This window comes from Aedes aegypti, chromosome 2 (genome assembly GCF_002204515.2).
Source record: "Aedes aegypti strain LVP_AGWG chromosome 2, AaegL5.0 Primary Assembly, whole genome shotgun sequence".
Taxonomy (NCBI): Eukaryota; Metazoa; Arthropoda; class Insecta; order Diptera; family Culicidae; genus Aedes; species Aedes aegypti.
The window spans coordinates 115,244,054-115,268,080 of record NC_035108.1 but is presented as its reverse complement, the minus strand read 5'-3'; the positions used below and the strand labels follow the sequence as shown (position 1 = coordinate 115,268,080).

Genomic DNA, 24,027 nt, shown 5'->3' with positions numbered 1-24,027 from the left:
GAAAGTCCTTTGTTTTTCAAGGCATTTTATTTGAGTTACAAAAATAACACATCTGTAATTTTTTGATATAATATACAATTTTATTTTGTCTTTTGAATGCCGTTAAAAGATATTTTTTATGTTTGCCCCAATCAGAGATATTTACAATCAAAGTAGGCATGTTTTTGAGAGAAAAACAACAATAACTCCTAAACGGAAGGAGATAGCGAGTTTCTTCACTCACCAAATTACGCATTTTTCAAAGCTCTAAAAGTGTTTCATAGACTACTTTGATGAGAAATTTGAATTGAAAACTCTAGAGCCAGAAAACCATTTTTGTTCGGACCACCCTATGTCACCGTAGGAAAAAAGCTCTAAATCGGTCAATTTAAGAGATACAAAAAAACTTTTTTTGGCAAAGTTGCTTGAAATTGAATGGTCTACAACTTTGCTGAAGCATGTATAATATAATTTCTACAAATAAGAAAGTTAGTTACACAATTTTCATGAAAATGTGGTCCACCCTAATTTTTAATAAAACCAAACAAAGGGCTTAACTAATACAAACAACTTTGTAGAAGACCGTTTTTGTCTAATGTTTCATTCTAAAGCTCAAAATGCATCTTTCCGCGTAAAACTGATTCCTGGACCACTGTGCAATGAAGGCAAATACTTAGCTTAGCTTAGCTTAGCTTAGACTGACTACACATATCAATGGTTGCTATTCCGTGATTGACCGAGGTCAGTGAAAATGCACAAAGAATCAACTAGAAGATCGGCTGGGATTGGCCAAAATCTTCTTCAGTGTGCATAATTCAGTGCCTCTACTTATTCATGGTCAATAACGGCGCCGGCCACGTCCTTGCAGTCAGGTGGGATTGGGGGAAGGAATGTTAGTGTGTAACCTTTGCTATTTGGAGACCGTGTTTGCCTCTGCATCTCCACAAAGGTTACTGGGAGGGATGTTTGTTAATGGGGAGGATCGTTGGGTCACAGGATTCACTTCGATAAGCGATTAGACCATGATAAATAATTATTTGTGAGCTATAAATATGCTTATATGTAAATATAAAATTTTCTATTTGATGTGAACAATATCTATGTAGAGAAAAATTATGCCGACACTTGAGGTGACGAACCTATCAAAGTTTGTTGAATAAAGTGAACCTAACCTTTCGCAAGTCTACACTCGTAGCACAGACAAACAGACGTCACACTCTCATCATTGTCCATCGACCATCTTTTTAACGGTCGATTTAAAAATATGGTGGGTGGCCAATCCGCCATCCGCAGCGCTCGCATCGTTTTCGTTCGTGTTTGACGTTTACACGCTACCGCCATCTGTTGGCCTGTCGGCCAAACACATCGATTTTAGCATTGGGCGTACATGCCCTTGTGACTATGATTTTGATCGAGATTTGTTCTGAGTGTTACGTCTGTTTGTCTGTGCTCGTAGTGTCGAACCATTCAAAGTTTTTTTTTAATTACAAAAATAAAAGTAAAAGGAAAAAAGTGTTTTGAATAAAACAAATTTGACGTAAATAATTTATGAATCAGAGTTTATGTCGACACTCACAGTGACGAACATTTCATAGTTTGTTGAAAAAATATTAAAGGTGCAATCATACATATTTTATAGATTAGATATAGTAGCATGAAACGAGCTCACCAATTGATCCGTCATCCTTGAGCAGCAACAATCCACTTTCAGCTTCACTCGTTTGCTCGGCTATATAAAAACACACAGAGAAAATAGGCGCGCGACCCGAGAGGGAAAACAACTGACGACTGCTCGGGCTTTCTTGACGCACTTCCAAGGAGCAAGCGTCAACGTCGAAAGATCAAAAAGAACTTATCGAACGCGGCACTTTTTCACTTTACTCGACCGATGCGCGACATGTTTGATCCTGCCCTCATCGCCGGCCCCCGCAGGAACAAGCATTAAGGTCGAAGGATCAAACACAACTAAGCGATCACGCCACTTTTTCACTTTCACTCGACCGACGCGCGACATGTTTGATCCTGTCCTCATCGCCGGCCCCCGCAGGAGCAAGCATCAAGGTCGAAGGATCAAACACAACTCCCACTGTGCAATGAAGGCAAATACGGACATAAAGTCCTCTGCAAGACTCCACTACGATCGCCGTTTTTGAAATCCAAAAATCCTGTTTTTAATGGACTAGAAAACACAATACATTATCAGAGAATTTATTCTTCAATAAATAATTACGATTGATGGAATTGGATAGTAGTTTTTTTGATGGGTTGGAATAAATATAAAGAATACTCAAATTTACTGTACGATAGCTGTCCTTTTAAACGCATCGCATGGTAAAATAAATGACTATGAATTGTTGTCAAGATTACCATGCAGCATGGTAATTTTGACTGATGGCTCAAATATCGTCGACATGGTAAAAAAGACCACACTTTCCGTTTGAGATGAATGAGTAACGTAGTCTGCACAAATCAAGTGGTGCAGCGCATTTAATTTAAACCACCAACATGGTATTTTTTACCGCAATGCTGTTGTCAGTGTAGCGTTTCTTGAATTATCAGCACGTTATGTTTTTCTATGATAATTGCGAACCATGTTTATTTATGGCTACTTAAAGAGAAAACACAAATTCAATCTCTAATGATAAACTTTTCACTTGCCCCACCTGATAAGAAAATTGACGGTGTTTAAATTTAGTTATTTTTAGATCTACGTCGAATTAATTCTAAATTTTTTTATTGCAGTTTGAAACTGTCACAGAGGACAACTAAGAAGTGGTACAGGAAATTATTTTCCGCAACTTTTTTCCACTGAAAATATTAAAATAAGATTGTACGCCGCCAACTTGTTACGGAGTAACAGTTGACAGGTTAACTCTTTTTAGCTCTATTATGCAATAATGGCTGAAAAATCTCAGAAATCTCTTAGAGCAACTTTAACGGTGCGCGACTAAACTAAATTACATTGCGCAGCACCATTACGCTGATCCGTACCGGGCGCTACTAACCGGGGAAGCAAAAAGACAGCGCTGCTTTCGGTAAGCATCGGGTGAGCAAATTTAGTTGCGCGATAGTAGCGCTGCTATTCGATTTAATTTAAGCATACAGTGGGAGTGCTCAGATTCTGGTGGAAATTTTGAAATTATGATGCGCATAAAGTGGAAATTATGAAATTTTAGGAATTCTGGTAAAATTTCAAGATTTTGATAAGAATACTAGGAATCTGATGTAAATATTGGAAATCCGGGAGAAATTTTTGAAATATTCGATTTCTCGAAAGAATTTGTCTTTCAGGATTTCACCTTGAATCTTTGGGATTCCAGCCGGAATCCTTGAGATTCCAACTGGAATCCTTGAGATTCAAACCGGAATTCTTGGGATTCAAACCGGAATTCTTGGTATTTCAACCGGAATCCTTAGGATTCCAACCAGATTTCAACTGGAATCCTCTGGATTCCGACTGGAATCCTCTGGATTCCGACTGGAATCCTCTGGATTCCGACTGGAATCCTCTGGATTCCGACTGGAATCCTCTGGATTCCGACTGGAATCCTCTGGATTCCGACTGGAATCCTCTGGATTCCGTCTGGAATCCTCTGGATTCCGACTGGAATCCTCTGGATTCCGACTGGAATCCTCTGGATTCCGACTGGAATCCTCTGGATTCCGACTGGAATCCTCTGGATTCCGACTGGAATCCTCTGGATTCCGACTGGAATCCTCAGGATTCCGACTGGAATCCTCAGGATTCCGACTGGAATCCTCTGGATTCCGTCTGGAATCCTCTGGATTCCGACTGGAATCCTCTGGATTCCGACTGGAATCCTCTGGATTCCGACTGGAATCCTCTGGATTCCGACTGGAATCCTCTGGATTCCGACTGGAATCCTCTGGATTCCGACTGGAATCCTCTGGATTCCGACTGGAATCCTCTGGATTCCGACTGGAATCCTCTGGATTCCGACTGGAATCCTCTGGATTCCGACTGGAATCCTCTGGATTCCGACTGGAATCCTCTGGATTCCGACTGGAATCCTCTGGATTCCGACTGGAATCCTCTGGATTCCGACTGGAATCCTCTGGATTCCGACTGGAATCCTCTGGATTCCGACTGGAATCCTCTGGATTCCGACTGGAATCCTCTGGATTCCGACTGGAATCCTCTGGATTCCGACTGGAATCCTCTGGATTCCGACTGGAATCCTCTGGATTCCGACTGGAATCCTCGGGATTCTGACTGGAATACTCGGGATTCCGACTGGAATACTCGGGATCCCTTGAGATTCAAACCGGAATTCTTGGGATTCAAACCGGAATTCTTGGTATTTCAACCGGAATCCTTAGGATTCCAACCAGATTTCAACTGGAATCCTCTGGATTCCGACTGGAATCCTCTGGATTCCGACTGGAATCCTCTGGATTCCGACTGGAATCCTCTGGATTCCGACTGGAATCCTCTGGATTCCGACTGGAATCCTCTGGATTCCGACTGGAATCCTCTGGATTCCGACTGGAATCCTCTGGATTCCGACTGGAATCCTCTGGATTCCGACTGGAATCCTCTGGATTCCGACTGGAATCCTCTGGATTCCGACTGGAATCCTCTGGATTCCGACTGGAATCCTCTGGATTCCGACTGGAATCCTCTGGATTCCGACTGGAATCCTCTGGATTCCGACTGGAATCCTCTGGATTCCGACTGGAATCCTCTGGATTCCGACTGGAATCCTCTGGATTCCGACTGGAATCCTCTGGATTCCGACTGGAATCCTCTGGATTCCGACTGGAATCCTCTGGATTCCGACTGGAATCCTCTGGATTCCGACTGGAATCCTCGGGATTCTGACTGGAATACTCTGGATTCCGACTGGAATACTCGTAATCCCTTGGGATTCCAACCGGAATCCTTGGGATTCCAACCGGAATCCTTGGGATTCCAACCGGAATCCTTGGGATTCCAACCGGAATCCTTGGGACTCTGACTGGAATTTCAAGAAAAGGATCCAAAAAATCCCAAGGATTCACGTCGGAATCCCAAGAATTCCAGTCGGAATCCTCGAGATCCCAGTTGGAATCCTCGAGATTCCAGTTGGAATCCTCGAGATTCCAGTTGGAATCCTCAGGATTCCGGTTGGAATCCTCAAGATTCCGGTTGGAATCTTCAGGGTTCTGGTCGGAATAACCGGAATCCCTAGGATTCCAACCAGAATCCTTGAGACTCTGACTGGAATTTCAAGAAAAGGATCCACAAAATCCCCAGGATTCCAGTCGGAATCCCCAGGATTCCAGTCGGAATCCCCAGGATTCCAGTCGGAATCCCCAGGATTCCAGTCGGAATCCCCAGGATTCCAGTCGGAATCCCCAGGATTCCAGTCGGAATCCCCAGGATTCCAGTCGGAATCCCCAGGATTCCAGTCGGAATCCCCAGGATTCCAGTCGGAATCCCCAGGATTCCAGTCGGAATCCCCAGGATTCCAGTCGGAATCCCCAGGATTCCAGTCGGAATCCCCAGGATTCCAGTCGGAATCCCCAGGATTCCAGTCGGAATCCCCAGGATTCCAGTCGGAATCCCCAGGATTCCAGTCGGAATCCCCAGGATTCCAGTCGGAATCCAGAGGATTCCAGTCGGAATCCAGAGGATTCCAGTCGGAATCCAGAGGATTCCAGTCGGAATCCAGAGGATTCCAGTCGGAATCCAGAGGATTCCAGTCGGAATCCAGAGGATTCCAGTCGGAATCCAGAGGATTCCAGTCGGAATCCAGAGGATTCCAGTCGGAATCCAGAGGATTCCAGTCGGAATCCAGAGGATTCCAGTCGGAATCCAGAGGATTCCAGTCGGAATCCAGAGGATTCCAGTCGGAATCCAGAGGATTCCAGTCGGAATCCAGAGGATTCCAGTCGGAATCCAGAGGATTCCAGTCGGAATCCAGAGGATTCCAGTCGGAATCCAGAGGATTCCAGTCGGAATCCAGAGGATTCCAGTCGGAATCCAGAGGATTCCAGTCGGAATCCAGAGGATTCCAGTCGGAATCCAGAGGATTCCAGTCGGAATCCAGAGGATTCCAGTCGGAATCCAGAGGATTCCAGTCGGAATCCAGAGGATTCCAGTCGGAATCCAGAGGATTCCAGTCGGAATCCAGAGGATTCCAGTCGGAATCCAGAGGATTCCAGTCGGAATCCAGAGGATTCCAGTCGGAATCCAGAGGATTCCAGTCGGAATCCAGAGGATTCCAGTCGGAATCCAGAGGATTCCAGTCGGAATCCAAAGGATTCCAGTCGGAATCCAAAGGATTCCAGTCGGAATCCAAAGGATTCCAGTCGGAATCCAAAGGATTCCAGTCGGAATCCAAAGGATTCCAGTCGGAATCCAAAGGATTCCAGTCGGAATCCAGAGGATTCCAGTCGGAATCCAGAGGATTCCAGTCGGAATCCCGAGGATTCCAGTCGGAATCCAGAGGATTTCAGTCGGAATCCCGAGGATTCCAGTTGGAATCCAAAGGATTCCAGTCGGAATCCAAAGGATTCCAGTCGGAATCCAGAGGATTCCAGTCGGAATCCAGAGGATTCCAGTCGGAATCCAGAGGATTTCAGTCGGAATCCCGAGGATTCCAGTTGGAATCTGGTTGGAATCCTAAGGATTCCGGTTGAAATACCAAGAATTCCGGTTGAAATACCGGAATCCCAAGGATTGTAGTCAGATTCACAAGTATTTCCGATTGAATTATAATGATTCCGCACCACAATATAATAGATATTCCAGTAGAGTTCCAAAAATTCCCAACCTGAAATGATCACCATTATTTTCACAACCCAATATGTTGACCCAAAAGGCAACGACCGGTACGGAAACGAGTCACTAAATATAGTAGCGACCGGTGTGAGAATGAGTGACTAAACTAAAATGACAGCTCTGTGGGTGATCATTTTACTCACCGGAATAGTCGCCCCCGTTAAAGATGCTCTTACCTATCGTAATAAGCCATTTTATGAGACGTTTCGAATCATATGGTTTCCGTTTGTTTACCAGCTTTGAAAGTTTCTGGCGGGCCGATGTATTTACGTTTCTTCTAGCGTTACATTTGGAAGGAGCTTATTCAACAATGGCGCTGGTGGCAATGAAACAAAGTTTTTAATTTTCGCATGTAAAATTGAAATCAGCAAGCAGGGAAGGTATTTTTCATTTACAGGTAACATAATACATGTAAGCCAGGTAGAAACATGCGCTGAAAGAGACGGGGACGTCATCGCCAACAAAAATGTGACCAGCGCCATTCAGATATCATGCTAGTTTTTTGAACAACAACAATGAGCGGCCCGCCGGAAAACGTCAATCGAACGTCTCGTAAAATGGCTTATGTTCTCAATGGCCTCAAAGGTTTACGCATGAGTTTAAAATGTTAATTCACATATTCAGTAAAATATATCAATTGTTTTCACTTACCCCATTTACCCACTTGCCCCGCGGTACCTTACAAAAATTTATTCGAGAAAACCCACAAAGATTTGCTCCACAGTTTTGAAGAAATTCGCTTGGATATTTTACCAAGAAACCCCACAAGAATTTCTACGCTTTATCATGTTAATTCCTTTAGAGTTCATTCATGGCTACTTCCAGGAATCGCTCCTACAGTTTCTCGAGGGGTTATTCGAGGAAATCTATTAGAAAGGAAGGATTTCCCAATAAACTCGATCGTCGATTTATCATAATGCTCCTATAGATGTTTTTCTAGAAGTTTCTTCAGCATTTCATCCAAACGTTTTCCAATGAATTTCTCGAATAAAAAATGGAAAAAATGGAATCTTCTAAAGTTTATTCAAGGTTACACACCAGTCAACACCACTGCAAATTTTCCAATAATTACTCCGATCATTCTTACACAAACTTCTTTGGGAATTCCTTCCGATTATTCAAGGAAGTAGAATTCAAAAAATCTTACGGGATAAGCTATTCGATTGATTTTTGTTCGCAATATCTTAACAACTTGTTCATCAAGCGTTATGTACTTTAAACCTTAAACAAGCTTCATCAGAGTTTACTTGAGGTTTTCTTCTTTTAATCTTTTAATAATGTCTGAAAATTTTTCATGAAATTTCTTTTGGAGATATTCTTTTAAAAATGCCTGAAAAAAATATTCGAAGACTTACTTGGGAAATATTTCAATGAATTACTGGAGTAATTCCTTAGGAAATCTTAGAAGGAATCTCTAGGGTACATCCAGAAAGTATCCATAGAGAAATTTCAAGTTGAAATGTTAAAGATATCCTGAAAAACAATGTTGTAGGGAATTCTAAGAAAGACCCAGAGGTGCTTTCTGGAAAATATACTATTTTTTAGATGTTCTAAACGGGTATTTTTTAGAGTGCCCAAAAGGAAGCGATGGAAGAATCATTGCATAAAAGTCTGCACGACTTAAGACTTTGTTGGAGAATCTTTAGAGTAATTTTTAATGAAATCTCTGATGTGTTTTCTGTGGTTCTCCTTCAAAAAATCCATATTGTATTCTTGAGGTTTCTAAAATGAAATTGTAGGTGGAATTTTTTGGGAAATAATCACTAAAAGAACTAAAGAAATCTTTGTTTTTTTTTTTGTTTAAGTGTTTTAAAGCCACCTACTGTTAGAAATGAATTCAAATTCATTCAAAATTAATAATTCGATAATCATTAGTATTTAAGAGTTTTTCTTGAACCTGGGATTATTTCTTAAGACTTGGAAAAACCCTGGAAATATCAGGGAATTTCATTTCAGTAAACGAGTAGACACTCTGCTCAGCTCCCTGAAGGCGGCTCTCTATCGCTGTTCGCTGACGATACCTCAGTCGTCTACAGCGGTAGATACATCAGAGCGTTAACATCTCGACTCCAGAGAGGCCTGAATGTCTTGTCAGATTACTTGAACAGCTGGAAGATCTGTATCAACGCGGCGAAGAACGTAAATTCACCCTTGGTGGATTAACGGTGGAATGGTCTGATGTGGCTGACTACCTTAGTTAAACGTTAGAAAGCCAGCATATTGTCTCTTAAGAGAATAGGTTGACAAAACGGTCATCAAATGCAACATCTTGCTCAAAGCACTATACTGCCCATAAACGCATAATTGTCCCATGTGAATAGGAATCCAAGCAAACAGGGGACTGACATGCGTTTATGGGCAGTATACCCACTGACCAACCGAAATTCAACCTTGTCTCCGAAGAACAAGCTTGCTATTTACAAACTTCCGGTCATTGAATATGGTGTACCAATCTGAGAGAGCTGCGCCAAAAGCCACCATCTTAGGCTCCAAAGGACCCAGAATAAATTCCTTCGGATGATCCTTAACAGTCCTCCGGGAATAAGAACATCCTCTGGCTGAGATATAAACACTTGATGAGCGCCTTGTTGACTCGATCGACAGATACAAGGCTCGTTGCCAACAATCGCAAGGATTGGATGTTTAGCTTTAGGAATTTTAAGGTATGGTGTCGGATCCTATTCTTGGCACTTTTGATTCACTTCGGCGGTGAGGTTTTTTGAAAGTTACTGAGCTCAAATTTGGCCTCAATATGCGTCATATCGGAATGCTTCTTATTGCAAATTATTATTATTATTTATCTTTATTAGAGTGGCTTTTCGCCCTTGGCGAGTTCACCACTAGTATATCTTATTGCAAAGTTTCAGACAATTCTGCTGAGAAAAAACCCCCAGGCCAAAGTGAATCATAGAAGTGCCCAAGTAGCTCTGCACCCTATTTTAAAGTCTTTTAAAATTTTAATAGATTTTTGAAAATATATCTTCTATCCACATTTTATGATTTTTTACATTCAAGGGATTTTCTTGACCCCTTAAGAAATTTCAGGAGTTATCTTCCGATGAATTATTTAGAAAATTTTCTAGAAGTTCTTGAAGTAATTTTAAATAAAAACTCTGAAACAATGACAACATACATACTTGCAGTATTTTTTACCTAATTTTATGGTTAATAAGAAATTATCTGGAGGAATCCATCGAAGTATTCTTAAAAGAAACCCGATGTAAAGTTCAACTAACAGGTTATCGTTTATAATAAAGTTCAAATTACAAAATTAAAAAAAGAAAGAATTTCAAGTAAAATTATTATGAAATTACATCAATCTGTTTCACAAGAAGCCGACCAAGGAATGGAACTGATGGAATCGGTTTTCTTTAACATACCAATTCACTAATTTTATTGAGAGAAACATTCACCAATTACATTTAATAAAATCATAATCCAAATCAACCAGGAAGCATCAGTTACGGAACAGTTGAATAATGTCCGCTTCCTGAAGTGGTCGCGAACACATCGGACATTTCGGGCGCACTTTGATCTCCACGGTGATGCATTCGTGGCAGTAAAGATGTCCGCAGATGGTCGACGCTGCCGGTCCCTGGAAGACGGGATCGAAGCATATGGGACAGGAAATGCCCTCGGAAGCAGACGCCGGCGCTGACGATGGCACCTCTGAAACAGCGGACGTTTTTGTCGGAGGTTTCGATTCCTCCGAATCAGGAACGACAATAACGCAGTCGGAATCGTCCGAAGGAATTCGTTGCACTCTGGTGGACGGACCCGGCATGTTGATGCTGGCGGCTGAAGGTTCTTTTTTGGTTCCGGTGGCTCTTCTCTTTGCGGCTGGTTTCTTCGCTGCTTTCCGCACGGGCAACGATGCTAGGAGAGCTTCCGCTCGCTCGATTACATTGACCATGGTGTCATCCGGATCCGGATCCGTATCCCCGGTTAAATCCTCGAAATTTTCCACGCTGTTATCCATAGTAAAATTAATCAACAAACTTGACGAGCAAAACACTGAACAACAGTTTTTTTTTTCTTTCCTTTGCGTGTGTCACTGATGTGACAGGCTAAGGCCAGGGTTGGCCCATCTCGCCTGACACTCTGAAAAATATCTAAACTATATAGTTTAAAAGCCACTCTAAATCGCTATAGGCCTATTCACATGACGTCTCAAATCAGCTGATCGGGAAGCACTTTGACAGTTCTTCTATGAAAATGACAGGCCCGTGTTAGCACCGGTCCTCCACCGATGTAAACAAATGCATAGACGGATCTGTCACATGAAAAGGCCTATTTGCCTGGTTGGGTCTAAGCCCCGTATAGGTGCAGACTATACAGGCTTATTTATCCTGAGCATAAACTGACGCTAGTATAACTCCACCGCATCAATGCTTTTTATAGCATGCTACCGAATTCCCCGACGTTGCTACAAATATAAACAAAGAGGAAAACATTGAAAAAAATCAAACTCCCCGTTTTTATTTTATTATCTTTAAAACACATGGAAATGAAATCAGTAGTTTGCACTTAACATTAAGACCCATGCCTTATTTCAGATAACTAAAATTTTGATTCTGCGTAGTCTGCCGTTCACAAAACTTCCGAGCCGCTCGTATTTAATTATCCTGCAAATATTCAATAGCATCCAGATCCGAAATGATGGATTCTTCTCATGTTTCTGCTTTCTGGACCGTGTTTTCTGCATTGAAGTAGTACTTCATGACGCTGTTTCCGTTTTGCACGTGCAGACACTCGGTGTTTTCGAGCTTTTCTGAAATAAATGAAGGAAGAAAAATTAAACTGAGATGAAGGGAATTTAAACTTGTATTACATTTCTTACCTACTAAACAGTTCCTAGCCATTCGCCATTCGATTGATTCGCAATTTCTAATGAAAAGCAGTCCACTTTTGAGAATTTTCTAATGATAGTTAATCGAATAGTAGACAAATTAATGAAACGAATTTCGCGAGTCAAGCCGTCTTCACCGACATTTTTGTTTTTGTGAACATCTGCGGTCGCTAAAATACACTCATAAAAATAGTTTTGTGGAAGTCCAGCTTAGTTTAGTTTATTATACCAAAAATGTATACCACTTAAACTGAGCCTAGTGTATTCTTTAAGTATGACAAAAATGTATGAGTTTTAAACCGCTTATGATTTCTATTATTTCTGAGTGTACATGTCACGAACACACACTACACAAATCACATCAAGATTTTCACTGACGGGAGCAAAACGAAAGATGGAACAGCGATTGCTCTGTATGATGAGCATTCACTCAGAAATAATAGAAATCATAAGTTCTTCTTCTTCTTCTTCTTCAGGTTCCTAAGGATTTCATCCTCTTTTAACGCAATTTCAAAGCCCTCTAGATTCCTCTCTGTTTCGACCTTTGGACAGCTCACCGGAGACAGTTTGTTGCCGAAGTAGTAATTCATGAATTCAGCTCCTTTCTCGTAGCTTAGCTCCGTTGATTTCCTGTGATTCCCATTCAGGTTGGTGTCTATTCCCTTAACGATGTTCCAAACTTGTTTTGGAGGAGTAGTCTCGTCAATTTTTTCCGATAGATCCTTAATGTACGCTCGTTTGGTCTTCCGGAATTCTTTTTTGAACATGGCTCTTCGTTTTTGTAGATCTACATAGTTGTTTTGCGTCTTGTTTCGGTTGTATCTTCTTAGCGCCTCTCTTTTGCCATTGTACAGGAGTGCCAACTCGTTGTTCCACCATCTTTTGAGGTAATTTCCCTTTTTGTTCTTAACTATGTAAGATGCCTTTTCAAGAGTTTCCTCGAAGATTTCCTGCATCTCCTCCGGATTGTAGATGTATTGTGGCCTCATTTCGTTGAGTGATTTAATCACCCTATCCTGGTTGACCCGTTTTGAGGTCTTCTCGATGAGCGGGATCTCGTCCCCTATGCCTATCCGGATCGTGAGATGCGCACTTCCGAATTCCTCGTCTAGTACTTCCCACTTCGCTTTTCTTGCTAAACCTTCTGTTACCCATGTTAGGTCAATCGCTGACCGGCGGTTACCTGGTGCCAGACACATTGTAGGGCTTCCGTCGTTTAGCAGGATCATTTTCGAGTCCATGGTGATTTGACTGATGAGTTTTCCTCTTGGGCATTCTGGAAACTCCGGGCTCCAACTATCGTGATGGGCATTCAGATCCGCTCCTAGAATGATTTCGCCTTCAAGTTGCTCCACCCACTGAAAAAGGTTTTTCAAATCCTCCGTGACGTGCTTGCTATTGCTTGCTGGAAGGTAGGCCGAGATTAAGGTTATGTGGCTTCTTCCACCGCCGGTCATTTTAACTCCTACTGCTTCCAAGATGGAAAAGTGCGGCAGACTTAAACTTTTCGTTTCTGTTCCTTGTTTCACGAGTATTCCTACTCCTCCATACCCCTCAGGTCTTCTTTTCGATTCCAGTCTATAGTTTTTCATTCTGAACTCCTCATTTTCTTTTAGCCAAATTTCTTGGAGCAGAGCTACTTCGACATTGTTTTCCGTTAAACACGTGTACAGTTCTTCTTTGGTTTGCGATGGTCTAATACTTTGTATGTTGTGTTGTATTATCGCAATTTTATTAGCCATTTCCATTCGCTTCTTCTATTCTTTGCTCCTCCGATGGGAGTCTCGGGATCTGCTCGATTATTTCGGTGATTTTTCCAAAGATGTACACTATCAATTGGTCCGTATCTAGTTCGTTGCCTCCTCCTCCTTGTGATCGTTTGGCGATTTCGTCTCTCAGCTCAATTAACGGTTTCAGCCATGTCCTTAACCTAAGTAGTTTAATTAGGTCTTGTCGCAGCCTTGTGAGTACCGTTTCGACAACGATGACGTCACAGCCCTGCATCTCGTTCTCGGCTGTCGGCTGCAAGTCTTCCCAGTCGTTGCGGACACTCCTTGGGTTGCTCGTTTTGCTTCGATGGGCTCTGTTGACAGGGCGGCCTGCTCCTGCTCTTGCAACTCGTCTTGCTTCTTCAGCTAGCTCCGGGAATTCCTCATCTGATTCGATGTTCAGGATGTCGAAGCGGTTGCCTGACTTATGGAAATGCGACTCAGCTTCGGCGTACGTGAGCTTCTCCGTTCTCATTGTGCTGAGGATTCTTTCCCTGCGTATTCTCTCCTTGCAGAGTTTGTCGCTGGCTTGGTGCCTCCCTCCGCAGTTAGCACATTTGCTGTCTTTCGCGCAGGTGGTTCCTTGGGGGTGCTCCTCTGCGCATGTCCGGCATCGAATCCTTCCTCTACAGAATTTCTGTGTGTGCCCGAACCTCCAGCATTTCTGACACTGTTTGACAGGGAACACATATAGCTCTCACTGGGCAGTCGTACATCTTGACGGAGTCGGGCACCTTTCCACCCTTCACGGTTACCTTCACATTGTTCGTAGGCTCCAGCTCCTCTCCCGTCTCTCGTTGTACCTTTCGCATGATTCTTTCGACTTTGACTATCGGCGCGCTTGCTGTAAGGCTCTTCAGTATTTCCTCCTCATCATAAGCTTTTGGTACCCCTTTCACGAAGCAGATTGTTTCCGTTGCTGAAGACGGTGCAAAAATACGCAAGTTGTACTTCTCGAACTCGATTTTCTCCAGTTGTGGGTAGTGCTCCTTCCTTTCCAGGTGAATTTTGTATCGCCATCTTCCCAACTTGGTGATGTCCTTTTGTTTCATGAAACCTTCCTGCGCCAGGATCTTCCCGATTGCGATCGGATGGTTGGGTGTTTCCTTATCGTAATCGTGGGGCTCGAGGAAAGCTACTTCCGAAAGCGTTTGGAAATTCGCATCCTTGTTTCTCGTTGACGTGCTGGGTTTGCGAGTGGCTCCCGTTTTACTCGCGAGCTGGTTTCCGGCTGCTGCCGAATTTTGCTGGCTACTGCCAGAGCGCAACCCCCTCTTCAACATTTTATTTTTTTTCTGCTCGTTAACACTAGTTTGGTTTTCTATTCAGATTTTCTTTTTTTTTCTTCCAAAACTTATAACTACACTTTATTTTGTATTTGCTTTTCTTTCTCTTTCCTGAACTTAATACTAAACTAGGTATTTATTTTGGCTCTTCCGCCGGTTTATTATTCTATATTTTTCTTCGGGTAAACACTTTTCTTCTTCTTTTCTTCTTTTGTTCCCTATTCAATTGGCCGGCGCCATTTGCAATAAGATCTGAAGCTTCTTTTCACTATTTCAGGATTTCTCTTGAATTTCCACTTCCTCGTAACTTCATCCACCATCGGCGTAATTCTGCCCACTGTATCACTTTCTTCTTTCTCCAAAGTTGAAAAAAAAGCCCCAATTTTCACTTTTCACTTGAATTTTTCTGCGCGTCTGTGCGTCTCACACCCAGATGTATTTTATTGTTGCGTTTTTTGGAACAACCTCCCCAGTTTTCAAAAGTTTGGAAGTTCTTGTTGTTATAGGGGAGGTTGGGTTTCTTCGGTTTTGTTTTGCACTATACACGCTTAACTTAATCCACCCAAAATTATGTGCAATTAACACAAAATAAGCCTTTTCACTATACACGGGAAAAAGTCTGTACAAGGCAGGCTATCAACATGATGGAGACACCATCTTCTATGGTGACAGAGGGCTCGATTGGCTTGTCAGATAGATCGGGCCCGGGACATCCTGTCTACTGCAAATCGCTGCAGTTGATATAGGGCATGTCCATACACGCTAACATAAAAGTACTCATTAAATGGGTTTCTTGTACCCATTTTTATCGTCAGTATGGAGTTGTCAAAAAAAGAGTATTTTCCAATGACATAAAAAAGGGTACTTTAGCCTCATTATGAAGTATCCTAACTGGTAGCAATAATGGGTAAATAGTACACATGCTTGTTCGCAAAGCAAAAGCGCCATTTTTTCAATTTCAATTTGTTATCGTTCAAAGTGAAGTGAAAACTAATGAGATTTGTGAACTTCTCAACATGTAAGTAACGTTAGTAGACAAGTCACTGTGCACTAAATCTAATGATTTGAACAAATATTTATCTCGTTGCAGATTTTTGGATGACGACGACGATAATTTGCCCCTTCAAGGTTTTTGCCCGCTGCAGCGATTCCCGTGATGGATGGTCGCCTAGATGCAGAGATGTTTAATTTGTTAGGAAACTTCGGCCGAGACGTCGGCGGAACAAATTTATCGATTGAATAAATTGCATGATAATGGGAAATCCATATTATACGTTGCAAAATATGTCTTTTATTTCTGATTTTCCTATTTTGTATTGTTATTTATAACCTCAATCTACAGCATCGCTCATAAAATAATGAGGTTTAATTACCCATTTTCATGTTAGGGACCAAGAGTGAAAAATACCCATTATCTGAAGTTTAAAGCGAATACTCTTTACACGGTGGTTTGCGAATACCCTTTAATGGGTAAAAAAATACCCATTATCGAATAGCAATCATTTCTGTCATGAAATGGGGGAATTTTGTAATCATGGAAAGGGTAACAATATACTCATTCTTTTAACTCGCATTCAGAGTAAAAACGGGTAAAATTTTACTCATTAATGGGTGAAAAATTTGTTGGAAACGAAAAATAAAACAATTTTGCGCGACCATCATCAGCTGACGGAAAAAGCCATTTAATTAGAGTTAATAGTAATAATATCATTTTCCAGGACGTCAAGTTCCCACAAGTAAGTATAATACTGTTAAGGCCGCACGGGACGTCATCATATCACCCTATCCATTTCAAGAAGCAAATCACAAGAACCACTCCATATATCGATGCAAAAATGTATCAGTATGATTCTATATGTGTAGTGCACAACCCGATAAATTTTCATCTTCATCGGTTCACTAAAACTCGAGATTTGCTTCCACAAAGTTTTGATGATTATTGTTAGAGTGAGACAAAAGATAGGAAAAATAACACGGTCTCCCGTGTCCCCTTAAAGAAAAACAATTCATATGAAAATATTACAATTGTACTTTAAATTTCTTTCATTTTTCAGATCTTCAACCGAAAAAATGGACGAACCTAAGCTGGATGCTGTGAATGCTGCATATGTCTTTTGCAAAGCAATGTATTAAAGCAAGTGTTAATGATTGAATTTGATTAAATAAAAGCGGCACAAATAAATGTTTAGAATCCATAAATTTACTTCACATGACCAAATTTCCTTATATTATATTGAAACGCCCAGCTAAATATTTTTGCAAAAAAAGGGTATTTTTTTACCCATTTTGTAGAACATTCGACTCCTCTACAACGGGTAAAAAAATACCCATCCATTGACAGAAACCGCTTTTACCCGTTAAAGAGTAAACCGTGTTTACTCATTAAATGTGGAGAGGCACTTCTAGCGGAAATGGGTGAATTTTTACCCATTAAAGGGTAAACGCAAACTACCGTGTAATGAGTAAATCGACTTTACTCTTTTAATGAGTTAAACCACTTTAGTTGGAAATGGGTACGAAATTACCCATTAATGGGTATTTCCGAGTTAGCGTGTAGGCCTATTCACATGACGTTCCAAAACAGCTGATCGGGAAGCTCTTTGACAGTTCTTCTATGGAAATGACAGCCTCGTGTATGCACCGGTCCTCCACCGATGTAAACAAATGCATAGACGGACCTGTCACATGAGAAGGCCTATTGCCTGGTACAAGGAGAAATTTTTTAACCTACACTGAGAAATAAAAATAGTCAAAATTACTAAAGTTTATGCATTAATGACTATTTTCTATCTGCCTCTCTTTCATTCTGCTGTGAATTTTCACACTAACTGTCATTTCTACTGGGTTGAAGCTTAGCGATGCTTCAACCAGGGTGAATTGACAAATAGGAATAAAATAGGGTCCTAAAGCCCTGTCCTAATTTTAGTGCCAAACGCTTAAGTTTAGGCCAAAAACACATGTTTACTCAATTTTTTAATGTTTTTCATTTGTTTAAGTACAAAAAAACATTTTTTATGTTTTTTATGAATTTTAGCACACCCCTTGGTTTAAACTCAAATTTTGGGTATATTTTGTTTTCCGTGTCCCTGCCGAAATGTCAGATAGGAACAACCCCAGTGTAAAAACTAAAACCCCTGTGGTATTTTTGACGACTAAGCGAACGTCAAACATGATCTCAAGTGTCAGTCAGTTGCAGTAACATGTACTTTCGTGTTATAAAATAAAAACAAGATTTCATTGAACATTTTAGGACCCTATTCCCTGCAGGGTAAAAGAGAGGCAGATAGAAAATAGTCATAAATTACTAAAATTTAGTCATTTTGTGACTTCCCGCGTTTCTGAGTGTACCCCATTAAATATTTGACAGTTCTACAGCCGACTAAATAGGCCTTTTTATGTGACAGGTCCGTCTATGCATTTGTTTACACCGGTGGTGGACCGGTGCTAACACGGGACTGTCATCTCCATAGAAGAACTGTCAACGAGCTTCCCGATCAGCTGATTTGAAACGTCTTGTGATTAGGCCTATTGGTTGAAAAATCGGTCGATTGTTGCACCGACGCTTATGGAAGATTAACACAGGGATCAATCGAATATCACCCGATTTAATCGGGTGGGCCGACGTAATCCTACTTAATAGGTGGATAAATCGGTATTTTAAGTAAAATCCGAGCAAGCTGTCCTACTAAACACCAGATTTCGTCGGTCACCTAATTTAATCTGGCGATTAGTCAGTTGATCGCTGTGTTAAACTTCCATAAGCGTCGATGCAACAATCGACCGATTTTTTGTCGATTTAGTCGGCTGTTGAACTGTCAAATGTTTAATGGGGTAAATTTTGAGTTCACTCAAAATTAAGCACAGCTATTCAAAGAGGATACTTTACGCGCAGTTATTTTTTATGAATCGATGACGATCGCTATCGATTTGTTATATGAGTGTCTTTGAAGCTCGATATAAAGGAATGTGAAGAAATTGAAAGATAAATATGGTTAACCGGGAACGAACATTTTTAGACCTCTTTGGGACGATTCAAATATAACTTTCATCGTTTTTCGGGATTTCTAGACCCCCTCCTCTGTCACGCTTTTTCCAATACTTATTACACGTACTGTCACACTTCCATAGACCCCTCCCCCCTCCCCAAAATGATGGGCGTCATTTTTGAATGACCCCTTTTTTGAAATTTGCTCCATGTCTTCGTTTGGTAAGATGAGACGTGGTTGAAAGTCACGCTGGATTTTAACAAAATCCCAGGTCTCCTGTCAATAGACGCCGTTGTGACGATCTGCTGTTTCGAAACGTCTCATGAAATGGCTTATAGCGGAATCATTCCTAGATCGTTTCTTGTCCTATCCTTTTGCACAACTTCACTCAGGTAGATGGGCAATCGAAATACATATAGGAACCACTAAATCGAGTTGAAATTCAAAGCACAGACAAACAGACGTCACACTCTCATCGCTGTCCATCGACCAACTTTTTAACGATCGATTCGAATATCTGGTAGGTGGTCAATCGACCACCCGCAGCGCTCGCGTCGTTTTTGTTCGTGTTTGACGTTTACACACTACCGCCACCTGTTGGTCCATCGGCCACTGCACTGCAGTGTTTTTAGCATTGGGCGTATATGTTTTCGCGACTATGAATTTGATCGCAATTTGTTCTAAAGCTAAGTATGCTGTTCCGCTCAAGAAAAGTAAAAATTTCTGCCCAAGATATGGTCAAGAAATTTCGTACAGTGAGCTCCATTTGAATTGACATTTCTTTTCAACTGCGTACTGCGATCAAAGAAAAATGCTTTTCTTGAGCATTTCTTGCAAGAAATTTCCCACGCATCGAGATAGGCGATTACTTTTCTTTTGAAGTGCATACTTCGCTTAAGTGTTACGTCTGTTTCTCTGTGTTCAAAGCTTTGCCTTATGAAAGGTGGAACGATTTCTGCAAGGCGTCAATAAGCCTTTTCATGTGACAGATCCGTCTATGCATTTGTTTACATCGGTGGAATGGGGCCCAGATAGCCGTAGCGGTAAACGCGCAGCTATTCAGCAAGACCAAGCTGAGGGTCGTGGGTTCGAATCCCACCGGTCGAGGATCTTTTCGGATTGGAAATTTTCTCGACTTCCCAGGGCATAAGAGTATCTTCGTACCTGCCACACGATATACACATGCAACAATGGTCATTGGCACAGTAAGCTCTCAGTTAATAACTGTGGAAGTGCTCATAAGAACACTAAGCTGAGAAGCAGGCTCTGTCCCAGTGGGGACGTTAATGCCAGAAAGAAGAAGAAGGAGGACCGGTGCTAACACGGGCCTGTCATTTTCATACACTGAGAACAGCGTTGCGGTTGAAAATACTATATCAGAGGGTTAAATTGAATACACAATGCCACTTGATTTGTGCAGACTAAATTTGCATTTATTTAGAATATTTTGTGCATTCAATTTTACCATGGCACCATTTGTACAGTAAAAATTACTATATCATGGTTAAAAACTTGCAGCAGACCAGAATCGAACCGAGGATCTGGCGATTGTCAAGCGCGAACGCTAGCCGCTCGGCTATCGACGCGGTTGGATTGAGAGAGAACAAAACGCAAATAAAAAGCGTTCATGATAGCTCAATCGTGGTTGGAATAGTAAATTTAAAAACACGTTCATGGTTCTCATTACTGCAACGCTTGTTTCAGTGTAGAAGAAATCTCGCGTAACTTTTCAAAACGGCCTATCTAACAATTCACACATTTCGAGTAAATCGAGCTTGAAGGTTGTGAAAATATATTTTGAAACTGTATCAAAATGAAACAATTTTTCCCCACTGTGTTGCTTGTAGAGGGAAGCAGTGTAATAGAGTTCAACGTATGAAATGAAATTTCGTCAATTTATTTGGAAATTACACTGAAACCAATAAAAACATCAGATAGGACGTTTTGACCAAAAATATGTACATAGGATAAATCACATAGGTTGTTCTGTTTCAACAATTCTCGCGGAACATTACTAAAGGACCTATCTAACATTGAGAGGCTCTCTTTGTTTACTTTCTCTTTCATTAATAACTGTGTCACATTAACCTCTTTTGTTGCGTTTGTTGTATGAAACGCTAGTCAAGGAAATTGACTTTCGATCTATAGTGAAAAACTTCCCAAAATCTTTAGTATTCCACTGTTATAATCGAAAGAGAACGAGAGAGAAGAGAACCCAAGTAACCACAAGCATTATAACATTGCACGTATTCTACTGCATATCAACACCATTGATGCAACATTGCTTCTATTCAACAAATTTCAAGAGCTGTCAAGCAATAAAGCTTTAACCCTACATTACAAATGTATCAATGCACTAACATCACTTTATAAATTGTACTGCTGCATTAATATTACTTTACAAGTAGCTTCATTGCTTTATCGTTCTTTTTGCATTAATTTAACTGTAAAAGTGTCCTTTTCCACTTTTAAACTACTTTAATGGTAGGCTTACGGCAATGCAGCTGCATTATATATGCAATTATATAATGCTCCATGGTTACTTGGGAATCTCTCATTTGTACATAGGTCCTTTAGTAATGTTTCGCGAGAATTGTTACATTGGACATTCATTTCGGTCATTTTGTTTCAGTTATAGTAACATCGGACATTTTGATTTGAGCACACAACAAGCATGTTTTATTTTATTTTGTATCCACGTGCGTTGAACTGCTTCAACATTCAAGTTGAACTGCTCATTTTGTTGCGGTGTGATAATCGCAGGCACCAGCTGTGCTTTGTTTTGATTCATTTGAAGAAGGGACGAATGACCTTCGGGTTAAAGTCTCTCACGAACAACAACAATTTGATTCATTCAATGCCACGCCGTTACTTTTTCCCCTCCGTCTATGTGTCCTATGTAACAACAGAAGGAGGGGAAACGTTGAGCTGTATTTGGGACTTTTTGCTTTCTCGCTGTTTCTCTCTCAATATATTCCCCCCCATTTCAATGCTGGTTTCGCCCACACTTGTTCGTGTGTGAGTTATCCACGACGGGTGCCCGGATAAAAACGTATCATTCAGTGAATGGAATAAACCATTAATGTACAATATCACGTATTGGATACAATACAGCGTATTGTAATTGAATGTCGAAGCAATATTATTCTTGTTTGGATATACAATTCAAAAACAGTATAATATATTGTAACAAAACATTGTATGGTTTTTAATTGGTTTTATACCTTACAATTTTGGTCAAATTCCTATTTTCGCGTAAAACAACTGTTGCTTTTTTCTATGTAGCTTTGCTGAAAGAAATAAACAAAACAAGTTCAGAAAGCAAGAAATGTTGGGTGAAAAATATTCAAAAAGTAAAAATAAGTAGTTTTTTAGAAGTCACTTGACATTAGTTGTAACGACGAATGCAACCATGATACAGTTCGTTGAATTGTTTTTGTATTGTACAACAATACACGAATTGCAAATCAAGACAATACATGAACATTATATCGTATTGTATTTTCAAAATGTTTGTATGAGAAAATATCTATATTTGTATTGTTACGATACTTAACCACTCATACATTATATTGCAAAAATCTCATATACCATACAGTGAACTGTTCAAAACAATATATTGTACTGTAATTGTATTGTCATTTTACATATACTGTATTGTATTTCCAATATATTGAATGGTACTGTTACAATACGTTATATTGTTTTTGTATTGTATTTTTTATTCGGGTGGTGACGACTGTGTTGCATTCGGCACCAGCCGTCGGCGCAAACAAGAAATAGCGGTGGGAAATGATGACGATGACGGCGCCGTCGATTGTGTTGTAGGAAACCAATGCCAAACAAATACATACAGCTTCTCCGCTCTTCGGTGAATGATTGCTCTGCAAATATATGTGCGCAAGTCGCGCATGCACGTTGCTCGTGTTGCTGCCGTGAAGCATATGTATATGCTTCATCGACCATGGATCTCAATCGGATTGATACAATAAGATCATGATGCTGAATATCATTTCCCTACATGCACTCAATACGCTGATAACATGAAAAGAGAACTGGCAGCTGAGCGAATGCTGATCCAATCCAGCGTAAGCCTAAAACATAATTTGGCAAAAAGACCAAAATACAGTTTTGTGTATCTCGTTCTCTTTTTGTTATTTGAGCGTATTCAATATTGCGAGGCAGAGCGAGTCTGAAAATATCGACATTTTGTTGCGGTGTGCTAATCGGAGACACCAGCTGTGCTTTGTTTTGATTCATTCAATCCCACGACGTCACTTCTTCCCCTCCGTCTATGTGTCCTATGTAACAACAGAAGGAGGGGAAACGTTGAGCTGTATGTAGGACATTTTTCTCTCTCACTGATTCTCCCTCAATTTCCCCGCCCGTTTTTATGAGGTTTCGCCAACATGATCATGTGTGCGTATCCCACTGCATGACGTGGTGGTGGTGACGGCTGTGTTGCAATCAGCACCAGCCGTCGGTTGAAACAAGAAATTGCGGTGGGGAATGATGATGATGACGACGCCGTCCATCTTGTTGTAGGAACTCGAGAAAGGAGCCCACGCCTAACAAAAACATACAGCTTCTCCTCTCTTCGGTGATTGATCGCTCTGCAAATATGTGTGCGCAAGTCGCGCATGTACGTTGCTCGTGTTGCTGCCGGGAAGCATATTTATATGCTTGATCGACCATGTATCTGAATCAGATTGATACAATGACATCATGATGCTCAATCTTGTGCTCAATATCATTCCCCTATATACACGCTATGCGCTAATAATATGAAAAGAGAAGTTGCAGCTGATCCAATCCAGCGAAACGGTAAAACATGGTTTGGCAAAAAGACCAAAATACAGTTTTGTGTAACTCATTCTCTTTTTGTCACTTGAACGTTTTCAATTTTGCGAGGCAGTGCGACTCTGAAAATATCGACTGAAATGATTGAGAAGCTGTTATTATGGCATTCTATACATCTAAGTAGTGTCTCAGATACGCTTCTACAAATCATTCTACCTTTTAAACTCCATTCCAAAGCTTTATTCAGGAATGTCCAATGTAACATTAGAATCGTGTTTATTCATAAATGTTACATAGGACATGTGGTTGGTTCTCTGATCAAAGGTCCAATGTAACAATTGATTAAAAGCGATGCAATTTTGAACATTGGTCATTTTGTTAAGCTTTTAATAGATTAATTTGTTGTTAATATATCAGAACGAGTGTTCTAGTGTGCTGCTAAGCGGTGCAACGCAAATGATTTGCAATGATAATCTCGATTTGCTTACATTTGTTACTTAGGACGTTTTGAAAAGTTACGCGAGAAATGTCAAAGTCTTCCCGATCAGCTGATTTGAGACGTCATTTGAAT

General features: G+C 40.8%; 2 protein-coding genes and 2 long non-coding RNA genes across 4 annotated transcripts; 1 reads left to right on the top strand and 3 right to left on the bottom strand.

Moving 5' to 3' along the window:
* Positions 1-10,223: 10,223 nt before the first annotated feature.
* LOC5565528 (E3 ubiquitin-protein ligase RNF4) lies at positions 10,224-10,745 on the bottom strand. Its single transcript, XM_001649862.2, has one exon. It carries the CDS (start codon positions 10,743-10,745, stop codon positions 10,224-10,226), a length of 522 nt encoding a protein of 173 aa, XP_001649912.2.
* Positions 10,746-11,219: 474 nt separating this feature from the next.
* LOC110675953 lies at positions 11,220-11,938 on the bottom strand. The gene is made up of 2 exons (XR_002499946.1): positions 11,607-11,938; positions 11,220-11,537 (listed from the first exon to the last, which is right to left on the bottom strand). It is a non-coding gene; the product is annotated as an uncharacterized LOC110675953 (long non-coding RNA).
* A 123-nt stretch (positions 11,939-12,061) lies between these two features.
* LOC110675129 lies at positions 12,062-13,072 on the bottom strand. The gene has a single exon (XM_021839512.1). The coding sequence runs from the start codon at positions 13,070-13,072 to the stop codon at positions 12,062-12,064; it is 1,011 nt and encodes a 336-aa protein (XP_021695204.1).
* A 2,969-nt stretch (positions 13,073-16,041) lies between these two features.
* LOC110675954 lies at positions 16,042-16,873 on the top strand. The gene is made up of 2 exons (XR_002499947.1): positions 16,042-16,406; positions 16,725-16,873. It is a non-coding gene; the product is annotated as an uncharacterized LOC110675954 (long non-coding RNA).
* The last annotated feature ends 7,154 nt before the right edge of the window (positions 16,874-24,027 follow it).